We start from the raw sequence: 21,950 nt of genomic DNA, 5'->3' as shown, positions 1-21,950 counted from the left end.
GCTTTCATCTGGTATGTTACCTATGGATTTGAGAAAAGCTGATGTCATTCTAATGTCATTAAAATATTTAAAAAGGAATTACAAGCCTGTCAATTATAGGCCAGTTGACGTCTGGCGGACAAATTATTTAAAGGCTTGTTAAGGGATCACATTCAAAGTGAATGTCATAAGCAGCATTCAGCATGACTTTATGAAGGATTGGTCATGTCAGACAAATCTGATTGCTTTTTATGATGAGGTAAGTAAGATGCTGGACAGTGGGGGAGCAGTTGATGTGATCTATTTAGATTATGCCAAAGCCTTTGATACCATGGCCCACAAATGACTGCTTTCTAAACGAAGGTCTGTTGAGTTTAATGAGGTCATTTGCATATGGATAGGAAACTGACTACAGGATCGGGTACAGAGGGTGGTTGGTACATTCTCTACTTGGAATGAAGTTCTTAATAGGGTCCCTCAGGATAGCTTATTCTTGAATTACTTCAGCGCACTGCCAAACTTTAAAATAGATCGGTGCTTCTTTCCTCAAAAGACTTCACCGCACATCTTCAACATGAATGATTCAATCAGATAAATGAGGAGAGCAATCCAAACAACAGAATACCTGCTACAATGTGATTTTTTTGCAACTACAAACACAACGGAGCCGATTCACTAACTTCGAGTGAAGGATTCGAAGTAAAAAAACTTCGAATTTCGAGTAGTTTTTTGTGCTCCTCGACTATCGAATTGGTGTAAATTCGCCTGAGTAGAATGATTCGAATAGATCGAGCGCAAAAACAATAGTTGAAGTACTGGATCGAGGGCAAAAAGGTTGCGACTATTCAGCCATTCGATAGTGAAAGTACTGTCTCTTTTAAAAATACTTCGACTGCCTACTTCGCCACCTAAAACCTACCGAATTGCTTTAAAAGCCTATGGGAAAGTCCCATCGGCTTGTTTTCCAAGTTTTTGATCGAATAAAAAGGCATTCGATCGAATGAAAATCCTTCAAGCGAATATTCGATCGAGCGCCTATTCGCCTGGCAAATATTCGCCAATTCAACTATTTGCCAGCGCGTAAATTTGCCCAAATTGCCTATTCGATTCTATTCCCCAGTCGAATTTCAAGGGATTCAACCCCTCGAAATTCGACCCTTAATGAATTTGCCCCAACTTGTTTCGGGCCACACACAGACTTGATAAAGGGCGTGTGTGGCCCGAAACATGTTGTGTTTGTAGTTGCAAATAAATCACATTGTAGCAGGTATTCTGCTGTTTGGATTGCTCTCCTCATTCATCTGATTGAATCATTCAGGGTCCCTCAGGACTCGGTATTGGGTCCACTTTTATTTTACTTGTTCATTAATGACTTGGAGGAGGGTATTGTAAGTAATGTATCAGTGTTTGCAGATGACATGAAACTATCCAGCCCGATTAATTCCATCCAGGTTGTGGCATCCTTGCAACAGGATCTTGACAAACTGGCAATCTGGGCAGCTAAGTGGCAAATGAGATTCAATGTTGATAAATTTAAAGTCATGCACTTTGGATGTAAAACTATACCCTTAATGGGACTGCACATAGCAAATCCATAATGGAAAAGGACCTTGGAGTCCTTGTTAATAATAAACTTGCTTGTAGAAGCAATGCCAGTCAGCAGCATCAAGGGCAAATAAGGTCTTGATCTGTATTAAAATGGGAATTGATTCACGGGAGGAGTGGGTCATTCTTCCACTGTATAGAGCACTGGTAAGCCCCCATCTACATTATGCCATACCGTTTTGGTCTCCAGTGCTCAAACAGGACATTATGGAATTAGAGATGGTACAGAGAAGGGCAACTAAGCCTCTAAGCTGAAAAAGACTGGCCAAATTGGGGTTGTTCATGCTGGAGAAGAAGCGCTTAAGGGGTGATATGATAACTATGTATAAGTATATAAGGGGATGATATAATAATGTCTCTAATGCTTTATTTACCAGTAGGTCTTTCCAGCTGATGCATGGTCATCCATTCCAATTAGAAGAAAGGGGGTTCTGCCTAAATATTTGTAAGGGTTTTTTTTTTTTATACAGTGAGAGCTGTGAATCAGTCATACAGGCTGATATATTAGATATATAAAGGGGTTGGATGGCTTTTTAGCAAGTGAGGGAATACACGGTTGGGCATAGCTAACCGTACAAGTTGATCCAGGGACTAGTCCAATTGTCATTTTGGAGTCCTGAAAGAATATTTTGGTAGGAATTGGAGAGGCGTCAGATGGGGTTTTTTGCCTTCCTCTGAATCAACTACAAGTTAGGCAGGTTAAAATAGAGTTAAAAGGTTGAACCTGATGTGTGTCTTGTACCCGTGTGTCTTTTTTTAAACCTAACTTAATATGTATCTACAATTCTTGGATGTGCACAGACACATTTACAGCTTTACAGATTTGATCACACAGTTTCCTTGCCTTACATAGTTAGTTAAATCAGGGTTGAAAAAAGACAAAGTCCTTCAAGTTCAACCCCTCCAAATGAAAACCCAGCATCCATACACACACACACACACACCCATTCACATAAATTAAATATGTGTATTTACATCCACATCTTGATAAATGTTGCCCTTAATGGGGAACTCCGGGTTCATATAAAAATCTTCAATACACTGGCCTTAATACGTAAAATAATATTAAGCATCCATAAATTCCAACCTTTTATTCTTTAAATATGATTTTACCTCTTTTCTGATGCAAAAAGCTTGCAGGATTTGGTTTCAAAATGTCTCTAGTGTACGAGTGGTAAACATGCTTCCGACATCATCACTACTTACATGCCCAAAAACTACATCCTCCATAATGCCTCTCCTTATCTCTAAGGATAGCATTCTCCATTTGGCGAGCACTGCTCTTCAGTTGGATTTCAAAGAAATAGGTATTGTTGCTTGGAGGGGGAGAGAGAATGAACGATACCAAGATAAGGTTTGCCTCCCCCTCTTCCGTTAAACTGATCCTATTCCACCCAGCTATCCTTACTGCTTAGCCAGCACTTTCAGCCTCAGAAGATTCAACCTTCAGGAATTCTCTGGCGTGCATTCTTTGAAGGTGAGAGATTACATTTATCAGGGGTTACGTGAAGATTAATGATGCCGACTAATTTCACTGAAGCTGTCTCCAACAGGAGTCGGAGGACTTGTATTGACTATAAAAAATTAAAAAAAAAACAAAAAAAAAACACACAACCATTGCATTGCTATTGATAACAGATTTCTGTAACTACAAATAAGAGATTGGGGGATTCTTAACTAAACCCGGAGTTCTCTTATAATGTAATTTGGATTACCATACCTAGGGGTAAGGGCACACCTGGCGATTCGGGGAGATTTAGTCGCCTGGCGACTAATCGCCTCTTCTTTGGAGTGACTAATCTCCCGAAAGGCTTCCCCCTGTCTTCCACCGGCTATAATGAAAAATCACCTGTGGCATGGCACACGTGTTGCTTAATTTTTTGACATTGCCAGAAGTTGCCTCACGAGGAGGAGACTTTGGAAAATGAAGCAACGCCTGTGCCATGCCGCAGGCGATTTTTCATTATAGCCGGTGCAAAACAGGGGGAAGCCATTCAAGGAGATTAGTTGCCCCAAAGAAGAGGTGATCAGTTGTCAGCCGACTAAATCTCCCTGAATCGCCAGGTGTGCCCTTACCCTTAAAGGAGTTGTTCACCTTCCAATCACTTTTTTCAGTTGATATGTTTTCAGATTGTTAACCGAAAATAATTTTTTTTAATTTGCTTTTTTTTTTTTTTTATTATTTACCTGTTTTCCAAAATTCAAGTTTAAAGTTTAATGATTGTTGTTTCAAATCTGGCTCCGTGATTCAGGCAGTGAATCTGAATTGTTTCAATTTGCTACATTTAGTCGATGCATTTCATAGCAGTATCTTTGGAATATTAGCAATTATTGTATCAATTCTAACAGCTAACAGGGGAACTCTTCCAAACCAAAACTCGATAAAGAGGCCCACATAACACAGAAACCCCTAATATACCCATCACAGTTGTTTCTTCAAAAAGTATGAATAAATTGCATTTTCTATGCTGCAATCCAGCTGGTTAACAGTTCTTCTCTTTCTGCATCATTTGAAACAACTTCTCCACAGCTTACAGACAGTATGCAGAAACTACATAATCCACAATGCATTATCATATCACCCCTTAAGCATCTCTTCTCCAGTGTGAACAACCCCAATTTGGCCAGTCTTTCCTCATACCAGCTTAATTCCCCTTCTCTATACCATCTCTAATTCAGTAATGTCCTGTTTGAGCACTGGAGACCAAAACTGCACAACATTTTCTAGATGGGGCCTTACCAGTGCTCTATACAGTGGAATAATGACCCCCTCCTCCCGTGAATCAATTCCCCTTTTAATACAGCTTTAATACAGATCAAGACCTTATTTACCCTTGTTACAGACCACAGTTCTTCCGTTAATACAGTTTAACTAAAGTTCACAAATCAGAGAATACACATAAGCATCCATGTATCTAAACAAGTATAACAAGGGTTGCATCAGACATTTTATTATTATTATTAACATGTATTTATATAGTGCAAACATATTGCGTAGCACTGTAAAGTAAATGTGATTATACAACTAAATCACATGAATTATATACATAGAACATATGGAATTACATACATCACAATCAATACCGGTACAAAAGGTGAGGAAGACCCTATGCAAAGGGCATACACTCTAAAGGGAAGGGAGTAATACACAAGGTGTGGGAGTGGGCAAGATTGAATTAAGTGGGTGAGAAATGTGATACTGTATGTGGTGTTGCATTTGGTAGTTAAGCAGAGTGAGGGTAGGCTTCTCGAAAGAAGTGTGTTTTAAGAGAATTCTTGAAAGCAGAAAGTGGGACAGACGGTGGGAGAAAGTTCCAGAGGAGGGGTGCAGCCCTTGCAAAGTCTTGAATGCAGGCATGTGAGGAGGTAATGAGAGAAGAGTTGAGTAGCAGGTCAGTAGAGGAGCGTAGTAAGTGATTGGGTGAGTATATAGAGATGATTTCAGAGATGTAGGGTGGGGCAGAGTTATGAAGCGCTTTGAATGTCAGGGTCATTAATTTGAATTTGATTCTGAAAGGTAGCGGAAGCCAGTGCAGGGATTGACAGAATGGTGTGGCAGAGGAGGAACAGTTGCTGAGGTGTTTGAGCCTCGCAGCAGTGTTCATGATGGACTGGAGAGGTGACAGTCTCTGGAGGGGAAGGCCAATTAAAAGAGAGTTACAGTAGTCTAGAAGTGATATGACGAGTGAATAAGAATTTTGGCAGCATCTTGGGTGATAAATTCATATTTTGGATTTGTTCCTTAGGTGGAAGTGACATGATTTAATAAGTGACTGGATATGAGGAGTGAATGACAGGGCCTAATCTAGGATAACCCCAAGGCACCGGGCCTGGGAAGAGGGGGTGATAGTGGAATTATTATGATGATACTATGATGGATACTTCCGGGATGTTACTGGTGTTAGTTGGAGGAAAGAGAAGCATTTAAATTTTAGAGAGGTTTAATTTAAGGTAGAGTTGCGACATCCAGGTAGAGATAGCAGACAGGCAGGAGGAGACGCGAGTTAGGAGTTCTGGGTTGAGATCAGGAGATGAGAGATAGATCTGAGTATCGTCAGCATAGAGGCGGTAGTGGAAACCAAATGAGTTGATTAATTTGCCGAGGGAGAATAGTAATGGTCCCAGGACAGAGCCTTGAAGAACCCCAACAGAAAGAGGTAGGTGAGAAGATGCTACTCCATTGTAGGAGACACTGAAGGAACGATTGGTGATGTCAGAAGAGAACCAGGACAGGGCTGTGTCACAAAGGCCAAGCGAATGGAGGTACTGGAGTAGGAGAGGGTGATCTACAGTGTCAAATGCAGCTGAGAGATCAAGCAGTATTAGTAGTGAGAAATGATTGTTGGCCTTAGCGGTTAAAAGGTCATTAGTTAGTCGAGTCAGGGCAGTTTCAGTGAAGTGTTGTGGCTTAAAACCAGATTGTAGGGGGTCCAGCAGGTTATTGTCAGAGAGGAATGAGGTTAGTCGGTTGTAGACTAGGCGCTCAATTAGTTTAGAGATGAAAGGTAGCAGAGAGATAGGTCGGAGGTTGTCAAGATTGGAGGGATCAAGAGAGGGGTGACAAGAGCATGTTTTAGTTGAGAAGGAAAAAGTCCAGTTGAGAGCGAAAGATTATATAGGTGAGTTAAGGATTTGATTAGACAAGGATTGGTTTTGCGGAGAAGTTTTGAGGGAATTGGATCAAGCCGGCAGCTGGTAAGGTGAGAAGAGGCCAAAAGCTTTGAGACTTCCTCATCAGTGACAGGGGTGAAGGAGCACAGGAGAGACTGGGGAGTGTGGAGGTATGGTGGTGGAAGTCTAGGGGGGGTTGAGTAGTGTAATGTCCCTTCTGATAGTGTCAATTTTGTTTTTGAAGTGCTCAGCAATATCTTGAGCAGAGACAGATGTGTATGGAGGGGGTGGAGAAGGGGAAAGGAGAGTGTTAAAGGTGGAGAAAAGTTGTGCTGGTTTTTTAGAAAGGGAGTTAATGAGTGAAGTAAAGTATGTTTGTTTGGCTTGGAAGAGGCTGGTGTTATATGAGCTCAGGGCAGATTTGTAGCTCCAAAAGTCTGATTCTGAGTGGGATTTGCACCAGCGACACTCAAGTGCACGTGAGTGTCTTTGGAGTGCTTTTGTATGAGCAGTATGCCCAGGTTGAAGTGGTTTGGGTCTAGCACGTTTAGTTTTTATAGGAGCAAGCTCATTAAGGGCGGTGGTGAGAGGGAGTTAGTGAGAGTTGAAATGTGAGCATATTGTGATCAGAGAGGGGAAATGGTGAGTTAGTAAAATTGGTGGTTGAACAGAGTCTGCTAAATATGAGATCCAGAGCATTACCATTGGAGTGAGAGGGGGAGTCTAAGCACAAAGATAAGCCTAGGGAGGAGGTTAGTGAAAGAAGTTTAGAGACAGAAGGGTTGTTAAAGGGTATATTAAAGTCACCTAATATGATGGATGGGATGTTAGATGAAAGAAAATAAGGAAGCCAGGCAGCAAAGTTGTCCATAAATTGTGCAGTTTGTCCTGGTGGTTGATATATGACAGCAATGCAGAGTGAAACCGGATTAAAGAGCCTAATGCAGTGAGCCTCAATTGAGGAGATTGATATGGGGGGGGGGGGAACAGGTGGAATAACTTTAAAAGTACAGCGGGGAGAGAGAAGCAAACCTACCCCACCTCCAGGTCTGTTACCAGGCCTGGGAGTATGAGTAAGGTGTAGGCCCCCATAGAGATTTTTATTATAAAAAAAGTACAGGTACGGGACTTGTTATCCAGAATGCTCGGGACCTGGGGTTTTCCAAATAACGGATCTTTCCGTAATTTAGGTCTTCATGCCTTAAGTCTACTAGAAATTAATTTAAACATTAAATAAACCCAATAGGCTGGTTTTGCTTCCAATAAGGATTAATTATATCTTAGTTGGGATCAAGTACAAGCTACTGTTTTATTATTACAGAGAAAAATGAAATCATTTTAAAAAATTTGGATTATTTGGATACAATGGAGTCTATGGAAGACAGCTATTCCGTAATTCGGAGCTTTCTGGATATCAGGTTTCCGGACAAGGGATCCTATTCCTGTACTTACATTAATTCAAAACGTTAACATATCGGAAAATCAAAAAAGCAACAAACCCACCCATACACCCTCCTGCCCGCAGAGTCCATCCCTCTGTCCATAGGCAACAGTCCAAACCACCAATTCACAAGGCCAAAACTTGCAAAGTCTTGTTTTTGTCCTTTGTACCACCCCAACACAAAAATATCTAAACTCCCCCACCCTCTTCCAGAAATGCATGAAGAACAAAATAAATCATTTCCAGGACATGCTCTGCTCATACATTGTGCAATATCTCTGCCATCACCCTGAGGATAAAAGAGTGTGGCAAACAATATCAATACCGAGGAAGGTACAGAGGAAGGTGCACCCATCGCCATCGCTTTTCATTAGCCACAGACCTTCTTATTTCATTTTCCTTCAGGAAACTCAACTGAGCCAGAGCTGCCCTAACAATGTTATCAGGAGTAGCACCAGAAAAGCCAAATGATCTCCTGCACTTATGCTGCCAGATCTGGTACCGTGTGCAGGCAATGATAATGTAAAGGGTCTCACGGGTAGGCCCCCATCGAGGCAGTGTTGGTAGGAGAGAGCCATGTTTCAGTAAGTGCGAGTAGGTTAGAGGAATTTGCAATTAAATGGTCGTGTTTAGTAGTGAGTTTGTTGCAAACAGATCTGGCATTCCAGAGAGCACAGGAAAGATGAAGTGGGTTTTTGGGAATAGGAGTAAGAGTTCTGTACTGTTGGAATTTGCACCAAAGAGAAGGAGCTTGTGGCCGTGCTATAACTGGGATGGGGTAAGGGCCAGGGTTTGGGGAAATGTCCCCAGCTGTTAGCAATAGAAAGGAAAGATAGACTAAGTGAGAGCGGGATTTGTAAGTTCTTAGTTTGTATGGAAAAAAGGAGTTTCGTGGAATAGCTAAACAGAGTATTTTATAAACTTCATGTGTGGAGAGGGAAGGAGAGGAAAGTAAAGAGGCTGAGATTTGTATAGAACTGGGATTTGATGGGGGAGGTAGTGAAAAATGTTTTATGAAGCATGAGAGTGAAAGGAGGAGAAATACAGGATAAAGCATGTTTGGAGTAAGAAGCAACAAACTAGCAGGTACAAACAAATCTGTTTTCTTCTTATCCCAGATGGTTCACTGTCAGTGCCGATTCTGGGGCTGCTGCTGCCTGAGGCAGCAGCCCAGATGCCGCCCCCCTCCTCTCCCGCTCGGCGCTTAAAAATTAGCGTCGGAGCGGGTTTCAGGGGGCAGTACCGCTAGTGCATTGAGCGCTCTTTGCACTTTCGGAGCCGAATTTCCGGGTTAAAACCCGGAAGTTCGGCTCTTAAAGTTACAAGAGGCGGCTTTTTGCCGCCCCTTGTAACTGGCCGCTCGCTGCCGCCTGAGGCAAGGGTTTCACCTTGCCTCATGGCAGAAGCGGCCCTGTTCACTGTTGATTGCAGGGAAATCCTTTTGCCTTGTCAATGCCTTGTCCAACTGCCTTGTATAACTGCCATTTCTAAGCACATGTGAAATATTAGCACTTAGGAAATGTAAAACTAGTGCCATCCCCTATACTGGGCCTACATTTATATGTAGCAGATTGAAGAAAAAACAAACAAAAAAAAAACAGCCTAGTTGACTAATCAATCAACCAGCTATCAAAGGGCAGAGTTTCACAGACACCAGAACAAAGTTTGGGGCTATAAATATATCTCTTGTTCACTGAGGACTGGACAGAGATGTTTGTTTGAGATATTTATCAGAGACACTAAAGCAGAGTAGGCCTAACAGACAGAAGTTATTGTCCTTAACAGATACAAGTATTGATTTAAGATGTGTTACCAGAATAAGGAGTTGCAATAGATATATAGCAGTATATGAATATAGCAGTACATGGATAAGCAGAATTACCAGAATAAGGAGTTGCAATAGATATATAGCAGTATATGGATAAGCAGAATTACCAGAATAAGGAGTTGCAATAGATATATAGCAGTATATGGATAAGCAGAATTACCTATAGGAATGAGAAGAGATAGGAGCTAGTTCCATGGAACTGCCTTGTATAACTGTCATTTCTAAGCACTTCTGAAATATTATCACTTAGGAAATGTTAGCACTAGTGGCATCCCCTATACTGGGTCTGAATTTATATATAGCTGGAAAAACCAGAGCCTAATTAATCAGCTAGCAGAGTTTTACAGACACCAGAACCAGGTTTGGGGCTATAAAAATATCTATTGTTCACTGAGGAGTGGACACAGATGTTGTCATTATATGGATACTATGTTACAATTACCAAAATAAGGCAACATTTAAGCCTTTCAAAGAACTCACTGCCTCTAGCATGGATTTATTGTTTAGGCAATCCTACTATACAGCCACATTTTGTGGATAAACAGGCCACAAACAACATACCTGTAAAATAAATGAGTGGAGACACAGAGCCAATGTTACTGGTGTGCTGCTTTTTCCCAACTGACAAAATAGCAGCTCTCTGTGTTTAACCCTTTAAGTGCCACCCCACGTAGAATCTACGTTCTGTGGGGATGGCACTTGAAATGCCACAGAACATAGATTCTATGTTCTGCAGCATTTCAGGGTTAGGGAACGGAGGAGCGGCTTTTCAAGTCGCTTGCTCCGTTCCTCTTCGTTCCCCAGCCCCCAGGCAATGAGCAGGGGCTGGGAAAGAGTGGCCCCTGAGGCGTGATCGCCATGGGGCCCCAAATGCAGCAGCAGACACGTGCAAACTGCGTGTCCTGCTGCTGCTGCTTTCACTTCCTGAGCCGAAGCTCTGCCCCCTCACAACGGATCTTCCTGGGTGATGCAGCATTTTCTTCCTCCAGCCCTGCACAACAATCTGTACCTGCTTCCCCCAGGTTAGTGCCCATCCACACACAGAAACACACACAAACACACACTTATTTTCCCATTACACACTTACATTCACACTTACACACAATCACATACATTTTTGGGGGATCAGGGGGGTCACACACATTCACAGCACCCCCACATGCTTGCACACACACAACATGCAATTGGTCAGTTGTACACACCCATACACACTTACACTGTTGTGTCTTTTTTTTTTTTTTCATCGCATCGTCTGTTTTTTTTGCCTGAAAAAACTGTTTTATTGCCATCGCGAATAGCGTATTCGCTAATTGCACTGCGCAATACCCTTTCTATGTTATTTTGGTGATTATACTGCAATTTTGGTGATTTTGGTGCATTTTTAGACATTTTATTGCATGTTTTGCCATTTTATTACATTTTCAGCTTTGCAAAGGTGTTGTTCCCCTTTTTCTGTCTGTAAAACCTATTTGGCCATGCTAAAATAATCAAAAATTGATTCTGACTGCTGATTACAGTAGGCGAAAAAAAACATAGATTTTTGTGGTTTTGTTGGATTTCAGTGATTTTTGTTACTTCATTTTGACCTTGGAAATTTTGTCTGCTATATAACCATTTGGAGCTCTCTGTGTACAAAATAGTTTGGTAAATCTTTTCATATCAGGCATCAAACTGTTCATATTTAGGATGACTTTTGCTGGTACGTTACAAAATGTGGGGTATATAATGTGGTAAAATGCAAGCTTTGTGACTATTTTCAGAATTTCCATAAAAAGCGTTATGTTTAGCATTGCTTTGCGGTTTGGTAGTTTTGCAGTAGAAAATTGTAATTACCTGATTTAGATTCGTCTGAATGTGTACTTTCGGAAAATATATGGGTTTCTAGGGTCTCCATATTGTTAGGGGGTTTTATGGTGCATAATGCACATACCAGGTGTTGTATTGTAGCAGTCAGAGTGTCATATGTGAAAATTCATATGTACTATTTTCATTGGGGCGTCTCTGTATGCCACCTAGTTTGGTAAATCTTTTCATATCAGGCATCAAACTGTTCAGTACACTCCTGGCTTTCATATTTAGGATGACTTTTGCTGGTACGTTACAAAATGTGGGGTATATAATGGGGTAAAAAGCAAGCTTTGTGACTATTTTCATAATTTCCATAAAAAACTATATGTTTAGAATTGCTTTGCGGTTTGGTAGTTTCACAATAGAAAGATGTAATTACCTGCTTTAGATTCGTCTGAATGTGTAATTTCAGAAAATATATGGGTTTCTAGGGTCTCCATACTGTTAGGGGGTCTTACGGTGCATAATGCACATACCAGGTGCTTGTATTGTAGCAGTCAGAGTGTCATATGTGAAATTTCATATGTACTATTTTAATTTGGGCGTCTCTGTATGCCACCTAGTTTGTTAAATCTTTTCATATCAGGCATCAAACTATTCAGTACACTCCTGGCTTTCATATTGAGGATGACTTTTGCTGGTACGTTACAAAATGTGGGGTATATAATGGGGTAAAATGCAAGCTTTGTGACAATTTTCAGAAATTCCATAAAAAGCGTTATGTTTAGCATTGCTTTGCGGTTTTTTAGTTTGCAGTAGAAAGATGTAATTACTTGCTTTAGATTCGTCTGAATATGTACTTTCAGAAAATATATGGTTTTCTAGGGTCTCTATACTGTTAGGGGGTCTTATGGTGCATAATGCACATACCAGGTGCTTGTATTGTAGCAGTCAGAGTGTCCTATGTGAAATTTCACATGTACTATTTTCATTTGGGCGTCTCTGTATGCCACCTAGTTTGGTAAATATTTTCATATCAGGCACCAAACTGTTCAGTACACCCCTGGTGTTCATATTTAGGATGACTTTTGTTGGTACGTTACAAAATGTGGGGTATATAATGGGGTGAAATGCAAGCTTTGTGACTATTTTCAGAAAATTAAAAAAAAAAACTTATGTTTAGCATAGCTTTGCGGTTTGGTAGTTTGCAGTAGAAAGATGTAATTACCTGCTTTAGATTCGCCTGAATGTGTAATTTCAGAAACTATATAGTTTTCTAGGGTCTCCATACTGTTAGGGGGTCTCATTGGGTGCTTTTGTTTTAGTAGCCAGTGTCATACTTGAAAATTCATATGCCCTATTTGGATTTGGGGGTCTCTGTATGCCACATAGTTTGGTAAATCTATGTTTATTGGGTATCAAACTGTTTAGTAGACCCCCGGCATTCATATTTAGGATGCTTTATGCTGGTAATGATACTTGGATGATACAATGCTGGAAAGTTGAAGCTTTGAGGCAATTTTCAGATATTTCACCAAAACCAACAATTTTGGGAAGGCCATGCGATTCGGTAGAATGTGTACTTTCCAAAAATATATGGTTTTGGGAGGTAAACGTATATTTCTGTGTTTTTACCCCACAAAAAATGCAGTCAATGTGTTGATTTTTCATTAGCTGAAGTTACCCACAGGACTATTTATATGCACTAACTTCATTTTGGGGCCTCTAAATGCCAGATTCTTTGGTAAACCTATGAACAATGGCCACCAAACTGTTTGGAGGAACCCTGGCAATCATATTTAGGGTGCTTTTTCTTGGTACGTAATGATACATGGGTGATATGGTACTGGGAAATTGAAGCTTTGAGACAATTTTCAAATATTTCACCAAAACCGACAATTTTGGGAAAGCCTTGCGACTCAGTAGTTTGGAGCAGAAAGGCATGGGTACCCATTTTAGATTCAGTAGAACGTGTCCTTTCCAAAAATATATGGTTTTGGGTGGTAAACGTATATATTTCTGTGTTTTTACCCCACAAAAAATGCAGTCAGTGTGTTGATTTTTCAGTAGCTGAAGTAAAGGCCTGAACAATTTGGATGTGCTAACTTCATATTGGGGTCTCTAAATGCCATGTACTTTGGTAATCCTATGCACAATGGGGATCAAACTGTTCAGTGGCAATCATATTCAGGGTGCTTTTTCTTGGTATCTAATATAGTGTGTGATATGCGGAGCCTTTAAAGGGATTTTTAGAAATTTTGATAAACGCTATGTTCAGACAAGCTTTGATGTTTGGTAGTTAGGAGTAGAGAGACAAAGTTACCCATTTTGGAATCGGCAGAATGTGTACTTTCCAAAAATATATGGTTTTCTGGGGTAAACATACTGTTTCAGGATTTTGTGGCCTTGAAATCAAAAGTATGCCGTTTTCTGCCTTCTGCTTTCAAAATTCGGTAATATACTGCCGGGAGTTTTTGCTGTACAGATGTCCTAAATCTGCCTAAAACTATACATATTTGGTATTGGCACGTTCGAGAGACACGAGGCTTTCCAAATCAGTTGGATTTTCATGTGTAAAATGAAATATTTTTCAGGTATAAGTTCATATATTGTGAAAAATAGGAATTTTTCATTTTTTTTTGTATTTAGCACTATAAATCTTTTGGCAGAGGTGGAAATACATGAAAACGCAGATTTAGAAAACTCAGTTTCTCCTGAAAAAAACAATGTATAGTTTTCCTAGGTGAACTATAGGTTTCACCTCAGAAAATGCCCCTAAAGTGAGAGAGCACAGAATGTTTCAAAAACATCTGGCATTGGTCAATTCTGCTGGCACTTAAAGGGTTAAACACCCTCACAGTGTGGGCTTATGGGTGACCCCTATTGGTGGGAGAGTGAATATATAAATCAACTACAAAACGAGGCTAGGCTGGTGCACACACAAACACACTTGAAATGATGAACAGCACTCGCCAATAATGCTCAAAACTTGTATTAAATAGTAAAAGATTAAATCAGCATAAATATGCACATTTGTAGCAGTGACATTTCAGGCCAAAAAGGATCTTTCTCAAGCCATGTGAAACAATGGTGTAAAAGCATAGTCAAAGTCCATAAAGATTTTTATAGTCCAGCAAGGGAAGTGACGTGGTATATTTTCTTTCATGCTCTATGCAGGAAATCCACCCTATAATCTGAATAAAACAAAATACAGATGACTCTATATAAGCATATATTAAAAGATTTTTTAGCACAATTTTAAGCACAATTTTTGAGAGCTTTTTTATCCTGTCAGAATTATAAAAACAGATACAGATCATAGTCTTTGTTAAGACCATGTGGGTGAAGTGAATTTAACTTGTTAATCCACCACACTTCACTCTGTTTTAATTTTCTCTTTAATGGAGGGATTGTTTCCAACACCATGAACCGTAACTGATAAACCGTGTGACCATATTCCTTAAAATGCCTAGAGAGTGGCAATGCCAAATTTCCATATTTTATAGTAGATTTATGTTTCGAAATACGTGACTTAACTTTCTTAACAATTTCCCTAACATATATCTTGCAGCATGGGCATACAATCACGTATACCACAAATTGCGACAAACAGGTGTTATAACCCCTAATCTGAACTGACTCTCCTGTGCTTGGATGTATAAAAGTCTTTCCTCTGATGACAGGTTTACGTTGTGTACAATTTAAACACTGATACGTACCCGTGTTCCTAGCATCTTCCTTTTGTACTAGGGATCAAGATACTTTTTTGTAAACAGTTTTGTGTAAACACTGGTACATATTATGTAGGGCATACCCTATGGTGGGAGAATTTATTTCCCCCCATTGATATCATACAAAAAGGTAAAACCATTGGATCAAAAGTATCTAGATCCCTAGCACAAAAGGAAGATACACAAAGTAACATTTTTAGGTACTAGGAACACAGGTATGTATCAGTGTTTAAATTGTACACAATGTAAACATGGCATCAGAGGAAAGACTTTTATATATCCAGGCACAGAAGAGTTAGTTCAGATTAGGGGTTATCACACCTGTTTGTCGCAATTTGTGGTATACGTGATTGTATGCCCTTGTGGCAAGATATAAGTTGGGGAAATTGTTTTCATAATAATATACTTTTCTAGTAGTATCTGCCATTGGGTAATCATAAATAGGAAATTTCCATTTTAAAAAATAAGGGCCGCCTGTAAGGCCCGAGGGCCCCGAGGTAGTAAGGACCAAGGAGGAGGTAACAAAGTCCGAGTTCGCAGTACAGAAGGAGTAGGCAGTAGAATAGTCGTAATCAGGCAGTAGAATCAGTTCAGGCAGACGAGGTTCAAAGACGAGAGTTCAGGCAAGGTCGGTACACAAGATAAACAACGATAAACACACCCAGGAATCAGCAAGCGAAAACCTATAATTGGGCATTGAGGAGAGTCTGAAGCTGCTTTAAATAGGCCTGGGTTTGGCGCCAATTTGGACGCGCTGACGTCATGACGCGGACGCTGATGCACTGACGCCAGCGTCCTGACGCCGGCGCCCATTCTGACGCCGGCGTCCGTTCCGACGCCGGCGACCAATCCGAGGGCGAAAAGACGCTGATGTCATAGTGCTGCGACCAGCAGGATCCAGGAGGCCGCCATCTTGGACGCCATCTTGGCGAAGACAATCGGTTTCCATTACAGTACCCCCCTCCTTAGGGGGGGCCTCAGGACCACCTGGGCTGGAAGGGAACTGTCGATGAAACCTTTGGACCAAGAGAGGAGCATGGACATCGGAGCTTCTTACCCACGAGCACTCCTCAGGACCGAATCCCTTCCATTCAATGAGGTACTGCAGGGTGCCTCTAGAAATCCGAGAGTCCAAAATCTTCTTTACTTCGAACTCTTGATGCCCATCTACAATGACAGGAGCTGGGGAGGAAGAAGAAGAAGAAACTGCAGGTTTAAGCAAAGAAACATGGAAAGCATTGGGGATCCGCATCTCAGGAGGAAGTTGCAACCGCACAGCCACAGGATTGATGATCTCGGAGATAGGGAAGGGACCAATAAACTTGGGCCCAAGTTTAGGTGAAGGAACTTTGAGGCGAATATTGCGAGTAGACAGCCAGACCTTGTCACCGGGAACATACAGAGGGGAAGAAACTCTCCTCTTGTCAGCAAACTTCTTCTGTGCAAGGGAACTCTTCTCTAAGTTGACAATAGTAGCCTGCCAGATGGCCGACATGTGGGCGGCTTGATCGTTGGCGGCAGGAACATTTGTGAGCAGGAAATCTTGAGGAAAAGCCAAGGGGTTAAGACCATAAACACAAAAAAAAGGAGACTTTTCAGAAGAAGAGTGCAAGGCGTTATGTGCAAATTCGGCCCAAGGAAGGAGGTCAGCCCAATCATCCTGACACAGGGATACATGACATCGGAGGAACTGTTCAAGAGCCTGGTTAACTCTTTCTGCCGCTCCATTAGACTGGGGATGATATGAAGAAGAAAACTGAAGGGAAATATTAAGGGCTTTACAAAGAGACCTCCAAAACTTAGAAATAAATTGGGATCCACGGTCAGAGACAATCTCAGCAGGAAAACCATGGAGACGAAAAATGTGTTTAATGAATAAAGAAGAAAGTTCTGGAGCTGATGGAAGTTTCCGAAGAGGAATAAAGTGTGCCATCTTACTAAATCTGTCAATCACCACCCAGATGACAGTGTAGCCGGAGGAAGCAGGAAGATCCACGATGAAATCCATTGCCAAATGGGTCCAAGGGCGGGAAGGAACAGGCAAAGGTAAAAGTAGGCCTTTGGGAGGAGAATGTCCAGATTTGGATACAGCACAAGTGGAGCAGGAGGAAACAAAGTCTTTAACATCTTTTCTTAAAGAAGGCCACCAGACGAGACGAGATAAAAGTTCAGTCGTTTTTTTAATTCCAGGATGACCGGCCTGCTTCGAGCTGTGAGATTGGACCAGAATGGAATGACGAAGCTCAGGAGGAACAAAGGCTACGCCTACAGGAGTTTCCACAGGAGCAGAAGCTTGAATAGACAAAAGATGAGAGGCAAGGGAAGGAAACAGGTCGGCAATTATCTTTGTAGGAGGCACAATGGATTCTGGGTCTTCAGAGATGGGGTTTTCGGGGGTAAAACTTCGGGAAAGAGCATCCGCTTTCTTGTTTCTTGAACCAGGACGAAAAGTTAAGATGAAGTTAAAACGTGAGAAGAACAGTGCCCATCTGGCTTGTCGAGGATTGAGGCGCTTAAGGGTCTGGATATACTCGAGGTTTTTGTGGTCGGTGAAGATGGTTACAGGGACCGATGATCCTTCAAGTAAGTGTCTCCACTCTTCTAGAGCAAGTTTGACAGCCAGTAACTCACGGTTCCCTACGTCATAATTTCTTTCGGAGGAGGAAAATTTCTTGGAAAAGAAGGCACATGGATGCAATTTACCATCAGAAGAGGATCTTTGAGATAATATTGCTCCTGCTCCAATATCCGAGGCATCTACTTCGATGAAGAAAGGTTGGAGAGGTTCAGGGTGCCTAAGGAGTGGGGAAGATGAAAAGGATTCTTTAAGAGTCTTGAAAGCTTCCAAGGCTAGTGGAGACCAATGCTGAGGTTTACCCCCTTTACGTATAAGAGCAAGGATTGGAGCAATCTTTGACGAAAAACCTTTAATGAACTGTCTATAATAGTTAGCAAAGCCGATGAATCTTTGAACAGCCTTGACACTGGTGGGAAGAGGCCAATCTTGAATTGCCGAAACCTTGGCTGGATCCATCTTGAAGCCTTGTTGGGAAATGATGTATCCTAGGAAAGAAATGGTTGATACATTTCTCCAACTTGGCAAACAGATGGTTTTTTCGAAGACGGGAAAGAACTTCTTGAACCTGATGACGATGTTCTTGGAGGTTTTTAGAAAAAATAAGAATATCGTCCAAATAAACGACCACATATTGCCCCAACAGATCCCGGAAGATATCATTAACGAATTCTTGAAAGACCGCAGGAGCATTGCAAAGGCCGAAGGGCATGACCAAGTACTCATAATGCCCGTCACGAGTATTGAATGCGGTCTTCCATTCGTCTCCTTCTCTGATCCGGATAAGATTGTAGGCCCCACGCAGATCTAGTTTGGTGAAGAGGCTTGCACCCTTGAGCTGGTCGAACAATTCAGAGATGAGAGGAAGAGGGTAACGATTTTTCACCGTAACTTTGTTTAAACCCCTGTAGTCAATGCAGGGCCGCAAACCGCCGTCTTTTTTTTCCACAAAGAAGAATCCAGCCCCGGCCGGAGAGGAAGATGGACGAATGAACCCCCTTTGGAGGTTTTCCTGGATGTATTCCTTCATAGAAGAAGTTTCAGAAGGGGAAAGCGGGTAGGTGCGGCCCCTAGGAGGCATGGATCCAGGAAGCAGTTCAATAGGACAATCATAGGAACGATGAGGAGGTAAGGTTTCAGCAGACTTCTTGTTGAAAACATCTGAAAAGGCTTGGTAAACTGGAGGTAAAGAAGAATTCAGGGTCACAGAAGAAACTTTAATAAGAGATTTGACAGGCAGACAGTTCTGTTGACAAAAATGACTCCAGCGGGAGATCTGGGCAGAAGACCAATCAATGACTGGATTGTGAATACTCAGCCAGGGCAGACCAAGTACAATGGGAGTTGAAGGGCAGTCAATTAAGAGAAAAGACAGTCTTTCTAGATGTATCGTTCCCACAGTAAAAGAAAGTTCCAGGGTAGACTGTGAAATAATAGCAGAAGATAATGGACGATCATCAATGGCAAGAACTCGCAGGGGAACAGCCAAGGGTTGAAGAGGAATGGAATGTTTCTCGGCAAAATCTTTGTCCATGAAATTCCCTGCTGCACCAGAATCGAGGAAGGCTTGGGAAGAAATCTTTTGGGTTCCAAACCGGATCTGCACAGGAAGAAGGAAACGTAGAGTAGAAGGATGGGGAGAAGGACCAATTCCACCCAGGTAAGTCTCCCCAAACATACCTAGGTGTTGGCGTTTCCCGGCTTCACAGGGCATTCATAGGCGAAGTGGGCCTTTCCCCCACAATAAAGGCAAAGACCAGCAGCCCTTCTCCGAAGCTTCTCCTGTTCGGAAAGGCGAGCCCGTACTATCTGCATCGGCTCTTCAGCCGCAGGAGAAGAAATTGCAGGAGCCGCAGGAGAAGAAGGAGAGGGTGGAGAAGGAGCCAAACTGGAAAGAAATGGTCTCTGAAAGCGAGGAGCCAGTACTGGTTGAAATCTCTGGAATTTCCTTGCCCGCTCTCGATCAACTTGATGCTCCCTCTGCCGGGTATCCACTTTCACTGCCAGAGCCACGAGATCTTCCCAGAGTGGAGGCATTTCACGGGACACCAGATCGTCCTTAATGCGCATTGCCAGCCCATTATAGAAGGCAGCATGATAGCTATCGTTGTTCCACGAAGTCTCAGCCACTAGTGTACGGAATTCGATGGCATACTCAGGAACTGTACGAGTGCCTTGCTGTAACTGGAACAAGCGAGCAGAAGCTGAAGCAGATCGACCTGGGGCGTCGAACACCGTGCGAAGGTCACGGATGAAAGCCTTGGCATCGTCAATGACCGGATCCTCCTTCTCCCAGAGGGGAGAAGCCCACTCCAGAGCTTTCCCTTGCAGACGGGTGATGATATAGCCCACCTTCGCTCGCTCCGAGACAAACTGACCTGGAAGCAGGGTGAACTGGATCTCACACTGATTGATGAAACCACGGCATGATTCCGGATCACCACTGTACAGAGGAGGTGCAGGGATGCGAGGTTCGGAAATCTGGAGCGGAGTAGCTGGGACCGGTGGACGAACTGGTGCCACTGGAGACAAGGCAGACAATTTCTCCAGGATTGCTTCTAGAGCCTGGCCGAAGTGGGTTTGCTGGGCTTCATAGGTCTGCATGCGAGAAGCCAAACCACAAATGGCTCTGCCGACATCTGTAGGGACATGAGGCTCCTCAGTAGGGTCCATGGCCCAATTATAATGTAAGGCCCGAGGGCCCCGAGGTAGTAAGGACCAAGGAGGAGGTAACAAAGTCCGAGTTCGCAGTACAGAAGGAGTAGGCAGTAGAATAGTCGTAATCGGGCAGTAGAATCAGTTCAGGCGAGGTCAAAAGACGAGAGTTCAGGCAAGGTCGGTACACAAGATAAACAACGATAAACACACCCAGGAATCAGCAAGCGAAAACCTATAATTGGGCATTGAGGAGAGTCTGAAGCTGCTTTAAATAGGCCTGGGTTTGGCGCCAATTTGGACGCGCTGACGTCATGACGCGGACGCTGATGCACTGACGCCAGCGTCCTGACGCCGGCGCCCATTCTGACGCCGGCGTCCGTTCCGACGCCGGCGACCAATCCGAGGGCGAAAAGACGCTGATGTCATAGTGCTGCGACCAGCAGGATCCAGGAGGCTGCCATCTTGGACGCCATCTTGGCGAAGACAATCGGTTTCCATTACACCGCCCCCTGGGATCGTACGATTCACTGTGCACACAAATCAAACAAACTATACTTCTTAGGTCACATGAGCCAATTAACAGACAGAGTTGTGTCTTTTGCTTCAACACTTCTTCCTGTTACAGTTAGGGGCATATTTATAAAGGATCGTATTTCGAAGATAAAAAACCTTGAAAATTCGACCATCGAATTTGAGTACTTCTATAGTCAAAGTATTTTTTCCAGTGAAAACGGCTGTGTTCAATCGAAGTCAAATTGTACGATTCGAAGGATTTTACAAAAAAAACTTTGACTTCTCAAAACTTGCCCAAAAGCCTCAGGTTCTCGGAGGTCCCCCATAGGCTAAACAGCAATTTGGCAGGTTTAAGGTGGCGGTGTCGAAGTTTTTTAAAGAGACAGTACTTCGATTTTCGAGTGGTCGAATATTCGAAGTTTTTTCAAATGGAATCTTGGCCTATTTGATGGTTGAAGTACCCAAAAATTACTTTGAAATTCTAAGTTTTTTACTTTGAAAATTCACTTCGACCTTTGATAAATCTGTCCCTTAGAATTGTAGTGTTTCTGGTCAGGTTATCTCCGAGGCAGCACATAGACCATCACAAAATGGTGGCTACGGCAAGAGATGTAAAAGGGAAATATTTACTTAAATATAGATACCTGTTTGGTAAGATTCTTTAATATGCCACTTATATTTGTTATACTTGTTGCTTAAGTATTCATTTTGGGGGGTATAGTTTTCCTTTAAGCTTAAAGCTGGGGTATGTTTTCTCAGTGTTGTTTTTCAGTTGCATACTTTTTCATCCTTGATTGATAAACCGTTTTTCTTTTCATTTTAGTGGGCCACGTTAAGGATTCAGAAAGGATTTAAAGATAAGGAGAAACTGTCTGCATCCAATGGTAAAAAAATGTAAATAATTTAGAAGATATTGATATTGAGTTAAAATTTAGAAGATATTTAGAAAGTATTTAGAAAATATTTAGTTGAAGCCTTAACGTGTGTGTCTGTTTATATGTGTTTATGTGTGTGTGTATATAATACTGCCAAAAATGTGGTACACACATCGTCAGACTGGGGGGGGCCCACTGGGCCACAGCCTCAGGGGCCCTCCTACACAATCCCCCGGTCCCCGAGCTGCAAAGTCCTACCTGCCTCAAAACTCTAGCCCTATGTGATCAAAATTTGCCAACATCCCTGCCCCATTGCACCATAGCCCTGCCCTCACACCACCATAAC

The 21,950-nt window shown here is 42.2% G+C and overlaps 1 protein-coding gene across 1 annotated transcript in view; it reads left to right on the top strand.

The window, feature by feature from the left end:
* gpat3.L (glycerol-3-phosphate acyltransferase 3 L homeolog) overlaps positions 1–21,950 on the top strand; it is a 253,658-nt gene that overhangs the window by 54,714 nt on the left and 176,994 nt on the right. The window contains 1 exon segment of the mRNA NM_001094023.1: positions 21,553–21,613. Coding sequence (NP_001087492.1) covers positions 21,553–21,613 — 61 coding nt within the window.

Source organism: Xenopus laevis, chromosome 1L (assembly GCF_017654675.1).
Source record: "Xenopus laevis strain J_2021 chromosome 1L, Xenopus_laevis_v10.1, whole genome shotgun sequence".
Taxonomy (NCBI): Eukaryota; Metazoa; Chordata; class Amphibia; order Anura; family Pipidae; genus Xenopus; species Xenopus laevis.
Note: the sequence above shows the minus strand (reverse complement) of the source record. Positions and strands in the feature narration are given on the sequence as shown.